Here is a 19,764-nt window from a genome sequence, read left to right as displayed (position 1 = left end):
ATACAAAAATTTCATGAGTCATAGAGGGGTCAATGAACCCATATACATCGTTGAACCCCTTCTTGTTACTAACATCAAACATATACCTAAAACGAAGAAATAATCTGATATAAGTAAGCTGATGAAATAGAATTATATAAAAAAGTTTTCATAAACTTACATCATCCACAGCTGAATGAGTGTAATATTAATTTCTTCTCTCCCCGACGCAAGCTCCCTAACATCTTGATGATGCAAGTACAATGGGATCTGAGCTTCTCTTCCAAATGTAGTACAATCCCAGTGTACATTCATCGGCGCATCTGAAATGATTTTAGCAAGCTCGTCTAACGCACCAAGAGGGTTATCCTCAGATAAATGAGTCTTCTTCGGTGTAGAACTTCCCTCTTGACCTATCTGCTATTAAATGGAAAAATGGTTATGTTATAACGTCAATTAGAAGTAAATATTAAAATTGAGAAGTATATAGTACGAGTGTTTACCGGGGGATTAGATACATCACCAACCAAATGTCTAGGCCAGGCGACAAAGGGCTTAAATGCTTCTTCCACAGTGAAGAACTCATCTGTAGGCACAGGAAGAACGACATCTGCTATGACAACTTCATCCACCGTGACCTTGACCTCATCTTCTGAAAGTTGTACACCATGCACTACAGTGACTGTCTCATAAACTGTACCACGAGCCACTAGCATGGTCCCAGTATCAGAAAGAATATATAACTGACATGGACGAGTTTCATCCATGCCTTCCCCTGGAGCACCGGCAGCTGAACAACTTCCTTTACCACTTCTACCTGTCAAATTAAATGTTAGGTTATGCAAAAAGTAAATTAGTAACCAAATATAAATAAGTTCACCTGTAAGGGGCACAACATGTTCCGCTACAGGAGATGGCGGAGGACGATTGCCATAATCCTCATAATGCTGCTGGAACTGACGCACAACCATTTCAGCAACTTCATCATACAACTCTGCCCGAACCTTCTTTGTGATCTCCTGCGTCATCTCTTTTCTTATGTCCTCCTTCATCTTTTCGTATGAATATGGACGCGAGGAAGACCCAAAAAACTGTCGTATGCCTATGCCAGTCCCAACACCACGCACCCGTCCTGGGTGCTCAGGTCGTCCAATAGTTGTGGCAAGAATATCCTGACGACCTTCTTGTATGAATTGACCTTGGGAGCTCTGCTCAACCAAGGAGTCTTGTCACATAACAAAAGTTCAAAATCATTAGAAAGATCTATGTAATATATATAACAAAATTAATGTAAAAATATAAGAAATGACATCTTACAATTCTTTCAGATATTTCTCTGGCAGACTCGGAAGTGTAGGAGCCCGATGGTCTTATACGGGCTAACTTCCACTTCTCGTGCCGAGATGGTGGTGAAAGAGGAGGAGGAGGGTCACCACCCTCAGAAAGTGGAAGTCTGCTATCTGACTTCTGCTTCATTATTTTTTCTTCAAGCTTCCTATATCCACCACGAGACAGTAGGTGTGGATTTTTATTCTGAGCGCTTATTCCCTATGCTTTTGACCTTTTTTCCTGTGACAAAATGAAACAATTGTCATAGTAGAGAATTATGAATGATGAATTGAATGATTTTACCGCACTTACCTGCCACGCCTCGGATGAACAAAGCTCTACAAACTGACACCGTGTTTCTTCGTCAATTGCTGAATATTTGGAACATGAATTTTCATTACTTTTTGGTCCAAATATATATCTAGACATCAATTTTGTCTTAAACCCTCGAAATCTTTCTGCAATTGCAAATAAACACCTATTCCTTAAGCTCTCGACGTTTGGCATATCAAATGTTATCTGCAACAAAGAAAGTAATAACCTTATATCAATACAGATTTATCAATATAATGAATATAGAATTTGGAACAATATTGCTTAACTTACTAATAGATCTTGCCAGATAAGATTCCGATCAGCCTTAGAAACATGGTCAAAGGATGGAGTAAGTATAGAGATACAATCACGTGCCAATACTCCAAGGTAAGACCTAAATACATCTGCATTTGGGCCAGATGCAACTCCAGTGACCACGTCAATAATGACAGGTGTCCTCTCACCTGCATTTCTTCTAAGTATAAGCTGTCGTAAGCTCGTTGCTCCTCTCGTCCGTCTAGAAGTGGTGGGGACTTCATCGCCTGACGAATGAGGTGACTCAGCCATATATCTGTCACAATAAATTGAAAGATAAATAAAACACTTATAAAATAACATATATTATTTAATAAAAGCCATAAATATTTACACAAATATGAAATTCATACATAATCATATGGATTGGTCATATATATATTCCCTTATTGTGATCTTCTCGTATTGCTTGTATATCATCAATTAGAGGGTCGTCATCCAAATTTATTGTCGTTTTAAATTGAAGGTTGTTAACGATATAAAGATTACTTAGATTCTCTTCTTTATCTTCAATTTGCCTTTTTCCTTGGAGAGCAACATACCAATGGTCAAACGCAGGATCTTTGACATAAAAAACCTGACTTGCTTGATATGCCATGATGAACGGTTCGTCTCCATAACCAACCTTTTGAAAATCAACAAGTGTCATACCATATTCATCTATTTTGACACCACTCTTATTGTCTACCCACTTACATTTGAAGAGTCCAACGGAAAACTTAGTGTAATCAACTTCCCATATCTCTTCAATTCTACCATAATATCTCATGGATCCAACTACAGGATGTTGATCTTTGGATGTGGAAAACTGTAGCGACTCAGCTTCTAGACTGACGCCACTATTTTGTACTGTGCTTTTATCATCCAAAGTCTTTGTATAGAATGTGCAATTATTAATTTCGTAGCCTGTACAACATACAACATCAAACTAAGTCTTTGTATAGAATGTGCGTTGAATCAGCTGGATGACGAAGCAACCCATCGGTTGTTTTCTCATCTGCATGTCATCTTAGGTTTTTAGCGTCTTTGTGATTCGCAAACAAATGCTTAAGTCTAGCAACTAGTGGAAGGTACCAAACTACTTTCACTGCAGAACCATTCTTTTCTGTGTGACCACCATCTTCACCGTTGTTTTTTGACTTGTATCGTGATAACCCACATTTTGGACACTTTATCAAAACTTCATTCTCATTCCTATATAATATGCAATCATTCGGACGTGCATGTATCCGATTATATTCCATACCCATCGGACAAAGAATTTTTTTGCATCATAATTACGATTGGGTAACGTATTTCCATCTGGCAGCATTTCATTCAACAACGACAACAATTCTGTAAAACTCTTATCACTCCATCCATTGCTCGCCTTTAAATTCATGAGCCTTAACACCGCTGACAACCGTGTGAACTTAGTTGAACCTGCATACAAAGGAGTCTCCGCATCAGTGGACATCATTTCATACACATGCGCTTGGGCAAAAGCTTCTACGCCAACATCGCGGATCATGTCCTCTAAGTTGTCTTCTTCTTCTTGATCTTCCATATCCATTGTGGAATCATAAACATTTTCAGTTGTAGAGACAATGTGAAAGTCTGTTAATTCGTCGTGCCATATCTATGTTGTATAACTTCGTATGAAACCATCACAGATAAGATGTTCCCTAATATCAGTTGCGTTCAACTTCCTCCCATTCAAACAGTTCACACAGGGACATCTGAACTTGACTTCATCATCACCACTTGTACTCGCATTACGTTGCGCAAACTCTATAAATTCTTCTACCCCTCTCTCGTACTCAGTGCTGATGCGTGGTAAATTAATCCACCCTCTATCCGTACGCATGTTTACTGAAATTGTTTACACAATTTCAATAATCTTGAATGATCACTTTGATCGTGTTTGTATTCAAGGTGTGACCCTATCCCATTCAAGAAGATTCACTTTTTTTAGTTTATTAAACATATCAATTTTAAACGACATATCTTAAATTTCACGAAATTTTGCCAGCATTTCGCATTGGTCTTCAGGTTACACGAAATGAAAGTGATTATAAATCACAATCAAATATGCACCCGAAGATCAATACAAAACACAATGACAAATTTTCGTGAAATTTAAGAAATGTATATTAAAATTGATATGTTATAATAAACTATGAAAAATTTATTACTCTTCTTAAACTGTCCAACCGGACAATTCAAGATTCAATACTTGTAAATTATTATTACCATATCCTCTATTTTCATTTCTAAAAAGTACGTTTGTTAAAAAAATATGGAGATAGTAAATAATTTTTGTATTGAATCTTAAACGGGAAACTAAGGCTAATTCAAAACAACAAACAGTATATTCAAGCATATCATAAAATTTTAAGAATACATATCTATAATTAAATCAAGTTTATCAATAATAACCAGTGAGGCTTCATTTTTGCTTCCACAATTTTCTATTTTTCCCTTGCTTTTGGTCACTTTTAAACAAGCAAATTGATTTGGTTAACTACGTCCTCCTTTTTCATGCCAAATTTTCTTTATCAATACCACAAATGATTTGGATGAATAACCTATACACAAGCAATGGAAGCAATGAAAATTTTCTTTATCAATACCTGGGAGCGTGGCAGCAAGCTTGGCGAGACTGAAAGCCGCGACTGAAATGGAAGCACCAGTGACGGAGATGGAAGCAGACGCAATAGCCACCGAAAACTGAGACGCGGTGGAGATGGAAGCAAAGCGGATGAAACACCAAAGCACTTGGCAGTGGTGACCACACGGAGAGGAGGAGACGACGACGATAAACGGCGGTCACCGGCGATGGAAGCAATCGGAGATGGAAGCAAACGGAGATGGCACCGAGGGTTTCTGCTCGCGGGTTTCTGGCGCTGAGAAGAAGATGAACGAAAGTGGTGCAGTTGCTGCTGTTCGCGGAAGAAATTTAAACATATTACTGCCTCGGTTCTTCACTTAACCGAGGCATAATACCTTACCAGCTCGGTCAAAAAGCCAACCGGTGCATAAACAAAGTCGAGCAAACCCTTTAGGCTTCGGTTCTCATCAAAACCGAGTTAGTACCATGAAGAAACATATATAGCGCTTTTAAATCCCTTTTTTTTACTAGTGCCGGCTCACTTAGAACCCGGCTCACCCGGGTTGAACCTGTGATGAGTCGGGTTAGCTCATGAACCCACCTAATTTAATTAAATTATTTATTATTTTGTGTTTCAATATGATTAATTAACATTTTTTTATTATATTGTAGATGGTGATAAAGAAAAAGATGTTTTAAGATAGAAAAATATTATAGATTTATCTATTCAAGACTCTAATACTATAAATGGACAAGTGATACAAAAATTATCAATATTAAAAACTTATTTGTTCGCCTTTTGTACATGTTTTTGGATTACATTTGGATTGTATGATACTTTTTTATTTTGAATTGTCTTTGGAATTTAACATTATTTTAGTGTGAAATTTATTTAAATTTAAATTAAAAAAGTTGTAATTTTTTTATTTTAAGAAAAACTTATAATTAAATGAGCCAATGAGCCTATCCGTTTAACCCACCAACCCGTGGTGGGTCGGGCCAGGTTCAAACTTTTTCAGCTCGTTAATAAGTGAGCTGGGTTGGGTTAGCTCACTAAGTGACCAACCCGTGGTGGGTTGGACCGGGTCGAGCCGGGTTACTTGTTTTGACAGCTCTAATGAAAGTAGACCACGAGAAAGTCTATTAGTCAATTAAGTGAAAAATTCCTCTATTCCATATGGAATGTTTGAAGTCATCAATGATCTTGTTTCTTGTTAATAGTAGTCACAAAGGAATTCAAACCCTAAGAAAGCTTGAGACAAGATGATCTTAACACATTTATTGTCTTTACAGTTGCTTGATGAATTAGCAAGAATAATGAGAGAAGACATTAAGTAACAAATGTTAATTAGAAAGGGTAAAAGTCAAGGAAAACAAGATAACAATCAATATGGTACAATCTATTGATGGTACACTGTTCTTTTGCAAATCGAAAGTGAGAAATGTCATGATTCTCAAGCATATTCCAAGGTGTTTTGAGCTTTAGAATAAGAATTCAAGGATACTTTTGTTTAATGTAAGAGGGAAGAGAAGAGTTGAAATAAATTTCGAAAAGATATAAGTACTCCATTTATATACTTGGGAATGTGAAGTACTAATTGTTAAAAATAGGAGATTTTATATCTCAATCCAAGAAAGGTGAATTGGATTTAAACCTTTTTCAAAATCATTTTCAAATCTTTAAAAGAGTTCTTGAATCTTGAAATCAATAACCAAAGATAAATGAATCAACCAAGTAAAGAGAGATGAAAGAAAGATCAAAGCACACAAAGATTTATACTGGTTTAACTTCTCACAAGCCTACATCCAGTCTTCTTCCAACAAGAGAGGAAACACTCACTCTCCACCAATACAAGAGATGAAACTCTCAATCTCTAACATGGCTAACCCAACACAAGTGTCACAACACTCAAATGAATGATAAACTAATTAGAACACACTCATATAGTGCAAATGTATCAGTCCAAATTAAATCCAGTCGATCTTGAATGAATTCTTGATTACTTGATCACCAATGAAAACCTATATTCAAAACTCAGAGAGCATGTTAGTATATGCCAATTAAAACGTTAAAGAATCAAGTCTTAAGTCTAGTTTATATAGAAAAACCAAATACAATTGCAATTTAATCGATTATGTTAATAACATAATTTATTAAGCTTTTCTTTATGTTTTAATCAATTAGGTACTTATGTAATTAATTATTTAGACATTTATAACTGCTTCTTTTAACTAACCTAACAGATTAAGTTATTTGTATAATGGATTAGACCCTTCTTTCTATTTTAATCAATTATGGAACTTATATAATCGATGATTTAGCCACTTAGCATTATTAGTTATTCATTTGCCTTTCTTAACAAATTATGTTATCTATATAACAAATTATGTCTTTCTCTCTGTTTTAATTGATTATGTAACTAATGTAATCGATTATAACATAGTGCTTTGTCCCTGTTTTGCCTTCTAAGTGTTCTAGCTTAGTCTAACAGATTATATCACTTATGTAATCGATTATTATTACCAGAAACCTAGTTTTTCAATCTGTTTAGGTCTATTTCATTAATTAAGAAAGGATTAATATTCTAGCACTAACATGTTAATGATTTAAAAACTTGTTATGCCATTTTGTTGTGCAAGAAAGATTAAAACTATTTGTAATAATTTAAAACCATTCATCATAAAAAAACAATATATGTAGAGACTGGCTCCCCTATCAACTATCTCCTCATTTTTTTATGATGACCAACATCTTCTATTAACTCTCCCTCTTTGGACATTAGCAAAAAATGGCAGAACAATGTAGTATAATGGAATTCATATGTGCGCAGTACATGGAATGCATCAGTTAAACATATGATGCTCCCCTATAAAAAATAATAAGTGCACTAATGAATGTTGTGAGCAATGTATGAATAATGCAAAGATCAAGATTACCTCAACACACTATTTTTTCCAAGGTAATTATAACCATATATGCTGGGAAATTTTATTCAATGCAAACAACAAACATGTTTCTCACATAAGGAAGTCCAATTATGCATTTGAATGTTCTAGATATATCAATTGATAGAAGATGACAGTGCAATGATCTAAACCAGATAAAAAATACATTTTTTAGTGATGAAATGTCATTTCAATCAATCATAGTCATAATGAATAAAACTATTACATCTTGTACATGTATCCGAATGCAGAATTTCTTAAACATATGTAATATTGCAATGATATCAACTACTAAAGATTGTAAATCATAAGCATATCAAGCACACTTTTCAATACTCAAATCAAGTATGATTTTCAAATATAATCATAGGACAAATGTTAGTTATTAATTTTGATACATATCAGTAGAGTTATGCAGCAGAATTAAAAGAGCGTAGCTTGAATCAAAATGATTCTCATATTTCTATTCACAATGAAATTCAATGTGAATTTAAATTTGATGAAACATATAATGTGCATTGTACACAATACAAATATCCAATGAACAATCAGACTAAGAAATCAGATCAGATCTAGCCATTAAATGCACATTTAACAAGAATAGGTCATCTAATTGATCATACTGTTTGCTTAATCGATTAAAAACCTTCATTATTATATAAACAAAGCATATTGATAGCAGAATCTTTTTCACTTGGACTTGGACTTGCATAATCATGTTCTCTATACCATATATTACCAATATTCAATAGCAGGGTATTGTACATCAGTTCATTCTATCAATCACGGATATTCAATGATTAAGAGCATGAAATCATTTTCAATTTCACAGTATCAAGTGCCAAATATCAGATTAATATCCACAATGAAACAAACTTGGTAGTATATTGAGCTTGATACTAGCATATTTAGATTTCTAATAATCTGAAGTAAATACAGTGTTAACATAGACCAATTCAATCATATATTCAGATTTGGATATAAGGATTAATCAAAATCAACCACAATAGTTTTCAAACATTTAAAGTTCCAATTGTTGACCCTCTAATCAATTATATTAGTAGTTTAACAAATTAAAAATTGTGCAGAGTTTGTCTTTTTGAAATATTTTCATGTATGACAGTATTATGATTTTTATTTATGTACCATTATGCAATGCAAAAATGCGTTTCACAATTATGATGCACAACTTAGATCAAGAATGTCTAATTCATTCCTAATTATATACAGGTTTTGTAAAAATGTTTGTCCATTAATGTAGAGTGTCTATAAATTCAATTTTGCAATCACCCTTTGATATATGATCTCTAATAAAATGATGTCTTATTTCTATATGTTTGGTTTTGGAATGCAAAACAGGATTCTTGGTTAAGTTTATTGCACTTGTGTTGTAACATTTTAAAGGAATTTTATCTAGATAAATTCCATAGTCTTCTAATTGGCTTTTAATCCATAAGGATTGAGCACAACAACCCTAGGTGCTATGTATTCAGCTTTTGTGGTGGATAGAGCCACACATGCTTGCTTTTTAGAATGCCATGTGATTAATGAGCATCCAAGCAAATAACAAGTGCCACTAGCACTTTTTCTGTCTAGTTTGCGTCCACCAAAATTAGAATAACTATTCATTCAAGTTATCTCGAAGGAAACCAGGTCTTTGGTGGTTTGAGGCACGAATTCAATTTTATAGCTCATAGAGGGTGCTTGAGGCTTGTGTGAACATCCTCTTCTTCCTCCTTGTCTCTCATTCTTCTTTCATCTTCTGTTTTTTAAGCTTTTTGCTCTACATGAAAATGGAGAGTCAAAGCCATCTTGTTAGGGGTTTTTGTAGTCATTAAACTTTCATGTACTTTGTAAATTCTTTCATTATATATATACCTCTTCCATTAAATGTTAATTTCTTGTTTCTACTCTTAATGTTTGCTTGAAATGGAGATGTGAATAGCTTGATTTATGGATTCGTTAGGTTTTGGAAATAATTTAGGGAACCCTAGACTTCAAACAAGCAATATAATGGATCTTGTACCTAGGAATGAAGCTTGAGCTATTATTTGTCTTAAAACTTAGATCTTAATGCAGGTTAACTTGTTAAGTGTCCAAGGAATTGGTTCTTAGTGAGAAAACCTAGACTTTTTCACCTAAGATATTAGGATTTGAGTGTTTTAGTTAGTTGACTTTATTGGTTGGTGAAGAGGAGACAATTTTGTGTGTGCATACATTTTCCCTCTTCCGAGTGTCTCTAACTATCAAAATCCATCATTTAATTCTTTGTCAATTTATTTATTGTTTAGTCTAAATGAGTTATTAATCATACAATTATTTAGGATTACACAAGTCTCTTAGGAAACGATACTTAAACTTATCATTTTATATTGTTTGAACGATTCAAGACAAATGTCGATGCCGAGTTGTTAATAAAATGGAGACTAGCGGATGAAGGAAATTTGTTGTTAAAATATATACATGACTCTAGATCTTTAAATAGGAATCATAAAAAAAAGTTAAATGACAAAATTGAGTAAATTGGACTTTATAATTTCTTTGTTAAATGTTGAAAAATTACAATATTGTATCCTATGAAGTTCATTTGAATTATTTAGTCAAATAGATTAATTAAATATTTAGTTCATATTTAGAAAAGACAAAACATTTCAATTTATAATTTCATTGCAAAGAAAAAAAATTCTTATATTTTAGATGATTATTAATTTTAATGTTTTTATTTAGTTAACTATTTCTTATTTAATAAAATAAGAAAGAAACTAATTACATTTAAAAAAAAGAAAAACTTATCTTTTGATGTTGTGATGGAGTAGAATAAGAGAATATTAATATAATAGAAGAATAATTAGGAGGATTCAATAATTTCTCAAATTTATTTATACCATCCATAAACATTTAGAAAGAGAGAATTGACAAGAACATTGAAATCTAAATCTTCTTCCTGGTTCCTTTCTGACTGATCATTGTCAAAGTTCATAAGTCATGCCCACTTTGACCATACGCTTGTGAGGAATATCAAATAGTTTATCACTTTGCCTCAAGTTCTTTTTCAAGAAATTGTAAGCATAGTTTATTAGAATCCTTTTCCTTATGCTGGCTCCTTTGCTAGCAACCACCTCACTCTCACCAATCAAATGAACAACACCTCCTCGCACTGCTTTTTCAATGGCTTCCACCTCTTTTTCAACACCTTCAAACTCACCACTATTCACTATTTCTTCAGTTTTATCTTCAAGTACAACTCTTTCGGATGCCAAAAATCCACCACCTATAAATTCCTTCAGCCTCTTAACCAACAAATTCTCAAAAGCCTCTTCCTCGTTCTGCACATCAGTGTATCCGTATCTGGCCACACATCGAAACACACTGAGTTCTTCATGTTCCACTTGCCTAAACAGAAACCGCTCTTCTGCAGCAACTTTGCTAACAGGCAATGATTTGATCGACACAAACACAACCATAGAGTGCATTGCAGGAATGTTTGTAACATAATGTTCGAAAATTGGTGGAATGCCTTGAACAAGTTCAGAATAAAATATGGCAAGTCCATGCATTCGAGCTAAGTTTTTTCCACTAGTAATCCCCTTAAGCTTCTCTGGAGAAATCTTATGATCCAATTCGTAATAGTACTTCCTCCTGTACACGTCATGCCAAATGCACATGATGCTCATTAGCACCGCAGCAAATGCAAGAGGAAGATACCCTCCTTCTCTGAATTTATATAGCACAGAGCTTAAATAGATAAGCTCAACAGAACCAATGATAAGCACGTAACTGATAACCAAAAGTATTTGAGTCTTCCATATCATGATCATGATTAACACCACCAAAGCAGATGTAAGTGTCATTACGAACACCACAGCTATCCCTGCAACCACAAATTTTGCTTCAGTTTGTGCCCAATTGGATGATTTCTTAAAATTTAAGGTTTCATGAGAGTGACTCACCATAAGCATTGCCTATTTTTGTGGTGCTTTTGAATCCGGCTGTGACTGCAACGCATGCAATCATAAGAATGAAATTGATTTCGGGGATGTAAACTTGTCCTTCGTACTTGGCTGATGTATGAACTATTTTCACGCGAGGGAAACATCCAAGTGAGAGGGATTGTTGGATGATGGAGAAAGTCCCGGAGATCATGGCTTGAGAAGCTATAATGGATGCCATAACAGCAACAATAAACATTGGCCAATATAAAGGATCTGCAAGATATGAAGGCATCATTGATTAGTTGTCATGATACAAATTTGTTTTGTTGTTATCATTTTGGAACAAACAGGATTGACTATGTTTTTGGTTTTTAAAGGTAAAACTGAAGTACGTGGTATGGACTTGTAGAAAGTGTCTGAAACGAGATCGTTGTTTTTGCGAAGAAATGAGGCTTGTCCAGTGTAGGCAAGTAGGAGAGCAGGGTATGTCACAGAGCACATGCTTATTTGTATGGAACGAACTGTGAAATGTCCAACATCAGCAAATAGTGCTTCAGTTCCTGCCAAAAAAGGAAAGAAAAATTCCTATGAACTCTCCAGTGTTACGGCAAATCAAATGTACCTTTTATGCAAAAAACAAATGTACCTGTTATGGCCAGCACAACACCACCAAGAGAAATCCAAGCATCTTTCTTGTTTCTTCTGAAGTAATCTACGATGTATTTTGGATTTATTGCTTTGGCAACTGTTGAATCGTACTTGATGAAATTGAAGAGACCAATGCCTCCAATGAAGGCGAACCACACACAAATAATAGGAGCGAAACTGTAGCCTACTTTATCAGTTCCAAATCTTTGAACCATGAAAAGGCATATCAGGATTGCTATGGATATTCCAACAACCGCATCTATGCACAAAGAAGGAATTTGTATGAATCATTATTATCCAACAACTTTCCGATGCCTTAGAAGTTAAAACCGAACATCATAGGTCATATGTAGCAGTTTCATGATCCTGAATTCCTGATATCAATTTTCAGTTTATATTGTTATTCTTTGGTTCCATATCAATTACTGACACTGTTTGTCAATCATACAAGTGCTTATGATTCACTACAAATATATATCAAATGGTAACTAATAGTTTGAGAAAAATTAGCTGAAGAGCACATTAATTTTTTTTTTATTAAGCCGGTTTAAGTCATTGTTCTGATATGTATGCTTGTGAAAATCATGCATCTGAATATTAGATTATAAAAATTGACAAATGAATTAATGGCCTTCTTTTATTACCATATATTTAAGAAATGATACTTTTATATACATAAATTTTCTAAATTCAGTTGACACTATCATTTCTTATGTTTTATTCTTTTTTTTTAAATATAAAAATTCACTTTTTAATGATTATTTTACTTTTATAACGTGATTAAATATATATAACCGTATTATTATTTTTTTAATTTAATGTCTTAGAGCACTTTTGTTCTGTTTGAAGAGATCAGTGAGTAAAAAATATAAAAAAAGTTACAAGACCTTCACTACAAAAGATTTTACAGTGTCATCATATAGAAAATCATCCTTTAATCTTACCTTTAAGATAGTTATGAAAGTGAATTAATTTACTCCTCATGAGAATATTTTACTCAATAAATAACAGTGTAATTTTTTACATATATTATTTATTAAAAAATAATTAAGTGAAAGATAAATAAATTACCTCTTAGGTTGAAATAAGGAAAAAATAAAAATAAATAAAGAGTATGAACCTACTCTGTGTTATTGAAGAATGGGCTTCCTTGATCCCTCCAACAGCAGATAAAACTGTAAACCAAATGAATCAATTAACTAAAAAAATAAAAAGGAAAGAGGTTGCATGACAGAAACAGAAACAGAAATGAAATTAATAACCGGAAATGCAAGGAGTGAGAACACCATCCCCAATGACCATTGAAGTGCCAAGCATGGTAACTAGCAAGAGGAAGAGCTTGGCAAAGGAACTGTTCTCAAGCATAGACTTAAGCCTTGAAGCCATCTTTATACGGTTGCTCTTTGGCAATTCCAACTTATAATTAGATACTTCTGTATCTTCAACTTGTTGATTTGGAGTCATTCCCACTTTCGCATATCGACATATCAGAGAGTATAAAGCGAAAGTCCCTCCTAAAATATTAATTATATATACTTCGTTATATTACTACATGCAAGAAAAACTTTTGAATATGGTGCCTACGTACGTACCATCGCCGTTATCATTGGCCTTTAAGACGATGAATACGTACTTAACAAGAGGAATGAGAGTGATGGTATATAAGATCAAAGAAAGAACACCCAATATGTCATCGTTGTTCTTTATTCCATCCACGAAGGTACTTGCATACACATACAACGGTGAAGTACCTATGTCGCCGTAAACAATTCCGAGGCTTTGAAACGCTAGCTGCATAATCACTGACATCGATGGCCCCTTTTATGAACATCGAATATTGCGATTAAAATGAGTGATCGACAACGTAAATACATGTTACGAAAGATGGAAATGAAAGGGAAAATGGTATATAAATGTGCGTACTCTACAAAGAGAGGATTTGGAGAATCTGCGTGATTCCATGTCGAGAGAATCATTTCTTCGCAATTTTTGCCATGAAAGCTTCTTCCCCATGAAAGCAGAAGGATCATCAGAAACTTGTTCAATATGATGCTTCTGCTTTGTATTTCCATGGTTTCCATTGTTCTCCATACCCTCTACCACTACTTCAGAAGACATGTTGATGCTTTCGCTTGCTAAATGAACGTTCTATAATCAGAATATCATCGTCGCTCAAATTAGACATGCATTTATCGTAAGTGTATTCATGACAAGATCAAACATAGTGTTCCCCGACCAGAGGACAAGAACTCTTGAAGGATGTTATGTATACAAGGATTGTTTAAATAAACATCTCTATATTCGTATGAAACATATAAATTATATGAATGTTATTGTAATGACGATCTTAGTATTTGGTTGAATTTCATAGAAATCGATTAATAATTGAAATCGTTGAATGTTGACCATTCAGTTCACATCTCACTCGTGTTATTTTATTACTTTCATATTAAAATCAATTAATATATATTTCATTAACATTAATTATTGTCAAAATTTGAAATATCTACAATTTTAATGGGCGATTTTTTTTTCTTTTTGAGTTCACAATTATTTTTTTATTTATTAATTAACTATTTTTCTAAAATTAAAATATTATTATGTTTTACTTTTTATAATGACCATTTATTTAAATTTAATTATTTTTTAAATTAAAATAATGTTTTTAGCATTTTAATCTTTAAATAATTTTTTATTTATATTTAACAATTTTTTAAAATTAAATTAATTAAGTATAATAGAAAAAGAGAACGTAACGTATTTATTTCCACTAATATAATATTCTTTTAAAAGTTTCATTATGTTTTTTTATGAATAGTTTAAACGTTAATTATTTGAAGTTATATATTTTGTGTGTGTGTAGTAAATAGAAATTGATACCTTTTTTTATGTTAACTTGTTTTTTTTTCTTTTACCAGTGAGATGCATCAACTATTTGTTTGCTTAAAATACAAATAAATAGTTAGTTAAGTTTATATTTATTAGACGTAGATAATACAATAAAAAATACAAATAAATGTCTTTTTGAAATGTATTGTAAGTCAGCATTTGTATAGAAACACTAACAAAATTGAAAATATAAAAGATGGATTTTAGAAGTAATAAAAATGCATTTAACGGTATCCGTGTTTCTCCGATCATGGGAAAGTTTTTTGTTGCTATGTATGGTGTGTCTGCATAATCTGAATCTTTATGACGGTTCAGATGAGTACGTACGTGAAAGTAAACACCTGCACCACTTCGGTATTAATGTTAATGATGTCCCCTTTTTTTGTTCTTTAATCAAGGCAATAAATAATAAGAATAATATCGCATTTTGGAACTAAAGAGGGTAATTACTTTGAAGCTTATTGAGGAGGTAGTTTTGTCAGCATTCACAGATTCTGCGTGTTGCGGTTGCTTTCCTTTCTCTGCATTGGCATAAGGATGAGAATATATAATTATGCGCGTCAAATTTTACGTAGCCAAACACTTCCACTTCAAATTTATCTATTTTCATTAATTCATGTCCAAATGAATCTTGTAATTATTCGATTCAACTTTCCTGACCGGCCATCAAAACTTTCAGCTGTCATAATTAATTTTTATTTCATTGATTGTGACAATATTGTCAATTTTCTCCTAATGCTTTAAATATAGTTTGAGTAATGACAGATGGTATATATTTGTTATTTTGATTACATGATGTTTTTGGCAATAAATTAATTTTAGTTAAATCATATGTCATTTTTTATTCGTAGTATATATTATTGTTGTGTTTGGATTTACATGTATTACGAATTGAGAAAAGTAGGTGGAAAAAGGACGCTCTCACTAGTACACTAAGAGGATACTGCACCGGTTACTTTTGCTTTTAGGCACCGGTTCTATAACCGAGGCATATACCGGCGAGGTAAAAAGATTAAACTTTATGCCTCGGTTATAGACCGGGATAAAATGAGACAAGAATATGCCTCGGTTCTTAGATAACCGAGGCAGTAGAGTGTATTTTTTTTTATTTTTTCATACTGACTCTCGTTCACGCATTCACGGTTCATTCATTTTTCAGTTCATTCATTTCTCAGAGAAAACTGTATCATTTTTCAGTTCATTCATTTCTCAGAAAACTGTATCAGGAATCAATAATCAGTCCATGATGAGAGGGTCGCACCTCCCAACAAAAGTTGTGCATAAAGAATGCAGTATAGACTAGGAAGTGACTCCTAGGTCGTCTCTCAAGGACCAAATGTGGTTCGAGTCTCAGATCAAACACGTAGTGGGGGGTTTGTGAAATATTTTGTGAATGCAAATGACGAAATTAAAAATGAAAATTAAACACAACCGAATACAATTGGAAACATTAAAGTAAATGAAAACATAATGAGGACCGACGGTCCTATAGATGAACGCTTCTACATTGAGATTGAACGGTTTCTAAAGTAAGTGAGGAAATTGGAAATACAGGAAGATAAAAAAAACTGAACGAAATGGACAACATGATAAACGGTAAAACTAGACTCAACAATGCAAAAAAATAAATATTCAAACACAATTAAAATTATTAAAATGCAACACTTAAATTAAAAAGATTAATGCTCATTTCAGTTTGAAATACAATTTCGAAGAAACACCTTAGAAGCGAACAAATAATCAAAGGCATAAATTATAAATGAAGTTGCTAAACCATAAAACACATCTCTGGACTTCTTCTCCCGTGAACATGGCATCCGTATGCATTCCAACCATGAATCAACAGTTTTTCCCCAAAATCGAATGAATGCAAAGAAAAGGAATGTAATCACCGATACTTGCTTCTCTTGTGTATTTCCCACTTTTCCTAGCCGTGACCTGCACATTAAAAGAAAAGAGAAAAGAAACGTGTTGTTCTCTTCAAGCTCAACGTGTGCATGCTTCAGCTAACTATGTCCGTGTGTCACCTCCAGCCAAATGAAGTGCAAGATGTAATTTAAGGAAACAAAAACGTTCTCAGTGTGCTAGACTATTCTTCTATCAAATAGTGCGTGAAAAGCAAAATGAAAAGGCAAGAGTGAATTCAGCAACATAAAATTAAAGTGAAGCTATTTTCATTCCACCGTAACAACATTCACACTTTTTTTTTCTTTCTTCCAAAATTAAAATGTTCCCAGCACCTATTCTCTAAGAAAAGAAAAAAAATGAAAACTGAAATGAAAACTGAGAGCTGCTGGAAGAGAGAACCGAGAGAGACCCCCTCGTGGGTGGCTGCTCACTCCAACCTAATTCCCCCCCCCCCCTCTGCTGGAGCACTTGCTTTTTTCTTCATCTAGTGAAGCCCCTGGATCGTGGACGTAGCTCTTCATTTCCCTTCTGCACCCCCGCTGCTACCTCTCCATGCTAGGCGTGTATTTTCTTTCTTTCCACTAAATGAAGCCCCTCGATCTAGCCAACAGCGTGCTCCAGCACTTCCAATTCTCCTTCTTTTCTCATTCTAGCACCGCTTCTGTTCAAGCCCAAAATGGGTCCAGCAATGCTTTCTTTCTCCAAAACCAATCACCTCTCTTTTCCAGCTTCCAGGACCTATTCCGCGTGAATCCAAGCCTTGCTGCTGCCCTTGGTGGACTCTTCCGTGTGCTTCTGGACGTAGCCTTTCATTTCCCCAAGTGCACCTTTTCAATTTGCTGGCAGCTGGACCGTGATGTGGAGTGCAGCATGGAGAGCGTGATGGACCTCTTATCTCCGTGTTCACCCCAGTTGGACGTGCTTGCTGTCTTTTTCCAAACCCACATCAAAATTGAATTGCCATGGGCCGTGTGGAAGCTGGCCGTGACACCTCTCCTTCCAGCTGTGAGCTTCCTGGATGCAAGACTTTCCAACGCACACAGCTGGACTGCTTGGACGTGAAGCTGCTGGATCAGCTGGACCGTGAGCTGTTGTGCATGCCAAGTGTGGGCCGCTTCACCTCTCCGTGGCTTCTTCGTGCACCTCCATCTTTGCTGGATACAACCCGTGTTTGGTGCTTGCTGCTGTGTGCACCCCATAATTTAAATCCACACCTCCTCACTCATTTTTAGCTTAAAATAAAATTGATGTGGCATTTTCTTTTCACCTCCAAATGTCCTAAATATTGTCCAATAATTTCCCTACAATTAATAATAAAAATAATTAGCTCAAATAATTCAAATTAATTAAAATAAGAATTTCTGATCAAATTAAGCACAATTAAGAAAAATGGGAAAATACTGGACATTTAAGCACAATTCCCTGATTAAATTCGGTACAATAAGCTAAGTGAAATTGAGAAAATATTGACTCATCAAAATAGACCACACTTAGTCTTTTGCACTCCTGGGCAAAATCAAGACGCAAATCAAGGAATAGTTCAGAGAACATCCAGGGAAATGACACAACTCAGCAAACACAAAACAAAGACTAACAATGACAGAAACAGAATTACACAGTTCTCAAGGAATCTGGACCAAGAAAGGAAGTAGACAATATCCAACACAAAATCAAAGAAAGCAGATACTCATGAAATTCATCCAAGCAATTCAAAACATGGCAAAATGATCAATCAGTTCAAGAGGTGAATCAAAAGAAACAAAACCTCACAGATGCACTATCAGTGTTTCTCTCAAGTGTATAAGGTAAAGAATTTCAACTCAATGCACTCAAGAAAGCAAACACAACAGACTTGGCAAACCTCTAATATCAACACTCAAAACATATGCATGTTCAAATCAAAAGGTCTTTTATGGGTGAAATGGGGCCAAGGACAAAGGAGGGTAAATATGGATGAGAAGCTACAAACCAAAAGAAATAGAGGAGCAATGGGGAACAAGTGTAAACACAGTAAAATCACACCCAGACCTCTAATTCAATCCTCTTCTTGACTTCATTATTCACAAAATTTTTTTTTTTTTTTCACTTTTTTTTTTTTTATATATTTTTTTTTTCTTCATCCTGTCTCTTTTCTTTACTCTATTCAGCACACAATTTCAAGAGACAAGATACACCACATATTTACAAAAACACGATAAGAAAAGGACTCACTAGCCAATTCATCAGAATCCCCAGGGAGACCACACTTGTTCCCAAAACACTTCCAAAGCTCCAAAATTCCCTAAGGTTAAGGTAATCATGGTTTTTCACTTAGGGCTAGTGTATGAGCTTCAAAACAAAGAAATAGGGGAAAGTATAGGCTCAAAAGGGGTTATCAAAGGATCAAAACAAGGTAAGCTTATTTGGCTAGAGAGGCTCAAGAACAAAATTGCCTTTATCACTTCCAAACATGCATATCAATCAAGAATCATCAAAAAGAGTCAAGCCAAGGCATATGTGCAAGCAATCAAGAGACATATCACACACAAGAAAGAACATAAAGTGGCTCAAATTCTCACACAGGGCATTTGTGTCACAATCAATTCAACTCTCAATCATCATGATCATCTTCTCAAGCAGAGAAAAGCAAGGATTTCAAACAAATCAGAGTATCAATGAAGTGAAAGATACATCTACAACCTAAACAAAGTCCAGAAATCAAGAGAAACATGTAAAACTGTACACAAGACACGACAAAAATAACCTAGAAAAGAAAAAAAATTTAACCAAGAAAACAAAAACTAACGAAGAAAATTAAAAATCTCCCCCAATAGACCACACTTAAACTACACAGTGTCCTCAATGTGTCATAAGCATAAGATCAGAAATCATAACAGTCAACAGATCATGGACAAGTGCAATAAAAGTAGGGAA

At 34.2% G+C, this 19,764-nt stretch overlaps 1 protein-coding gene across 1 annotated transcript; it reads right to left on the bottom strand.

The window, feature by feature from the left end:
• Window positions 1–10,302: 10,302 nt before the first annotated feature.
• Window positions 10,303–14,309, bottom strand: LOC124820806 (potassium transporter 5-like). Its single transcript, XM_047292574.2, has 8 exons — window positions 13,978–14,309; window positions 13,647–13,872; window positions 13,317–13,568; window positions 13,179–13,229; window positions 12,053–12,313; window positions 11,799–11,966; window positions 11,425–11,679; window positions 10,303–11,345 (listed from the first exon to the last, which is right to left on the bottom strand). Exons 1-8 carry the CDS (start codon window positions 14,170–14,172, stop codon window positions 10,444–10,446), a joined length of 2,310 nt encoding a protein of 769 aa, XP_047148530.1. The 5' UTR covers window positions 14,173–14,309; the 3' UTR covers window positions 10,303–10,443.
• Between the last annotated feature and the right edge of the window lie 5,455 nt (window positions 14,310–19,764).

Source organism: Vigna umbellata, chromosome 8 (assembly GCF_029865625.1).
Source record: "Vigna umbellata cultivar VRB3 chromosome 8, Vumbellata_1.0, whole genome shotgun sequence".
Taxonomy (NCBI): Eukaryota; Viridiplantae; Streptophyta; class Magnoliopsida; order Fabales; family Fabaceae; genus Vigna; species Vigna umbellata.
Note: the sequence above shows the minus strand (reverse complement) of the source record. Positions and strands in the feature narration are given on the sequence as shown.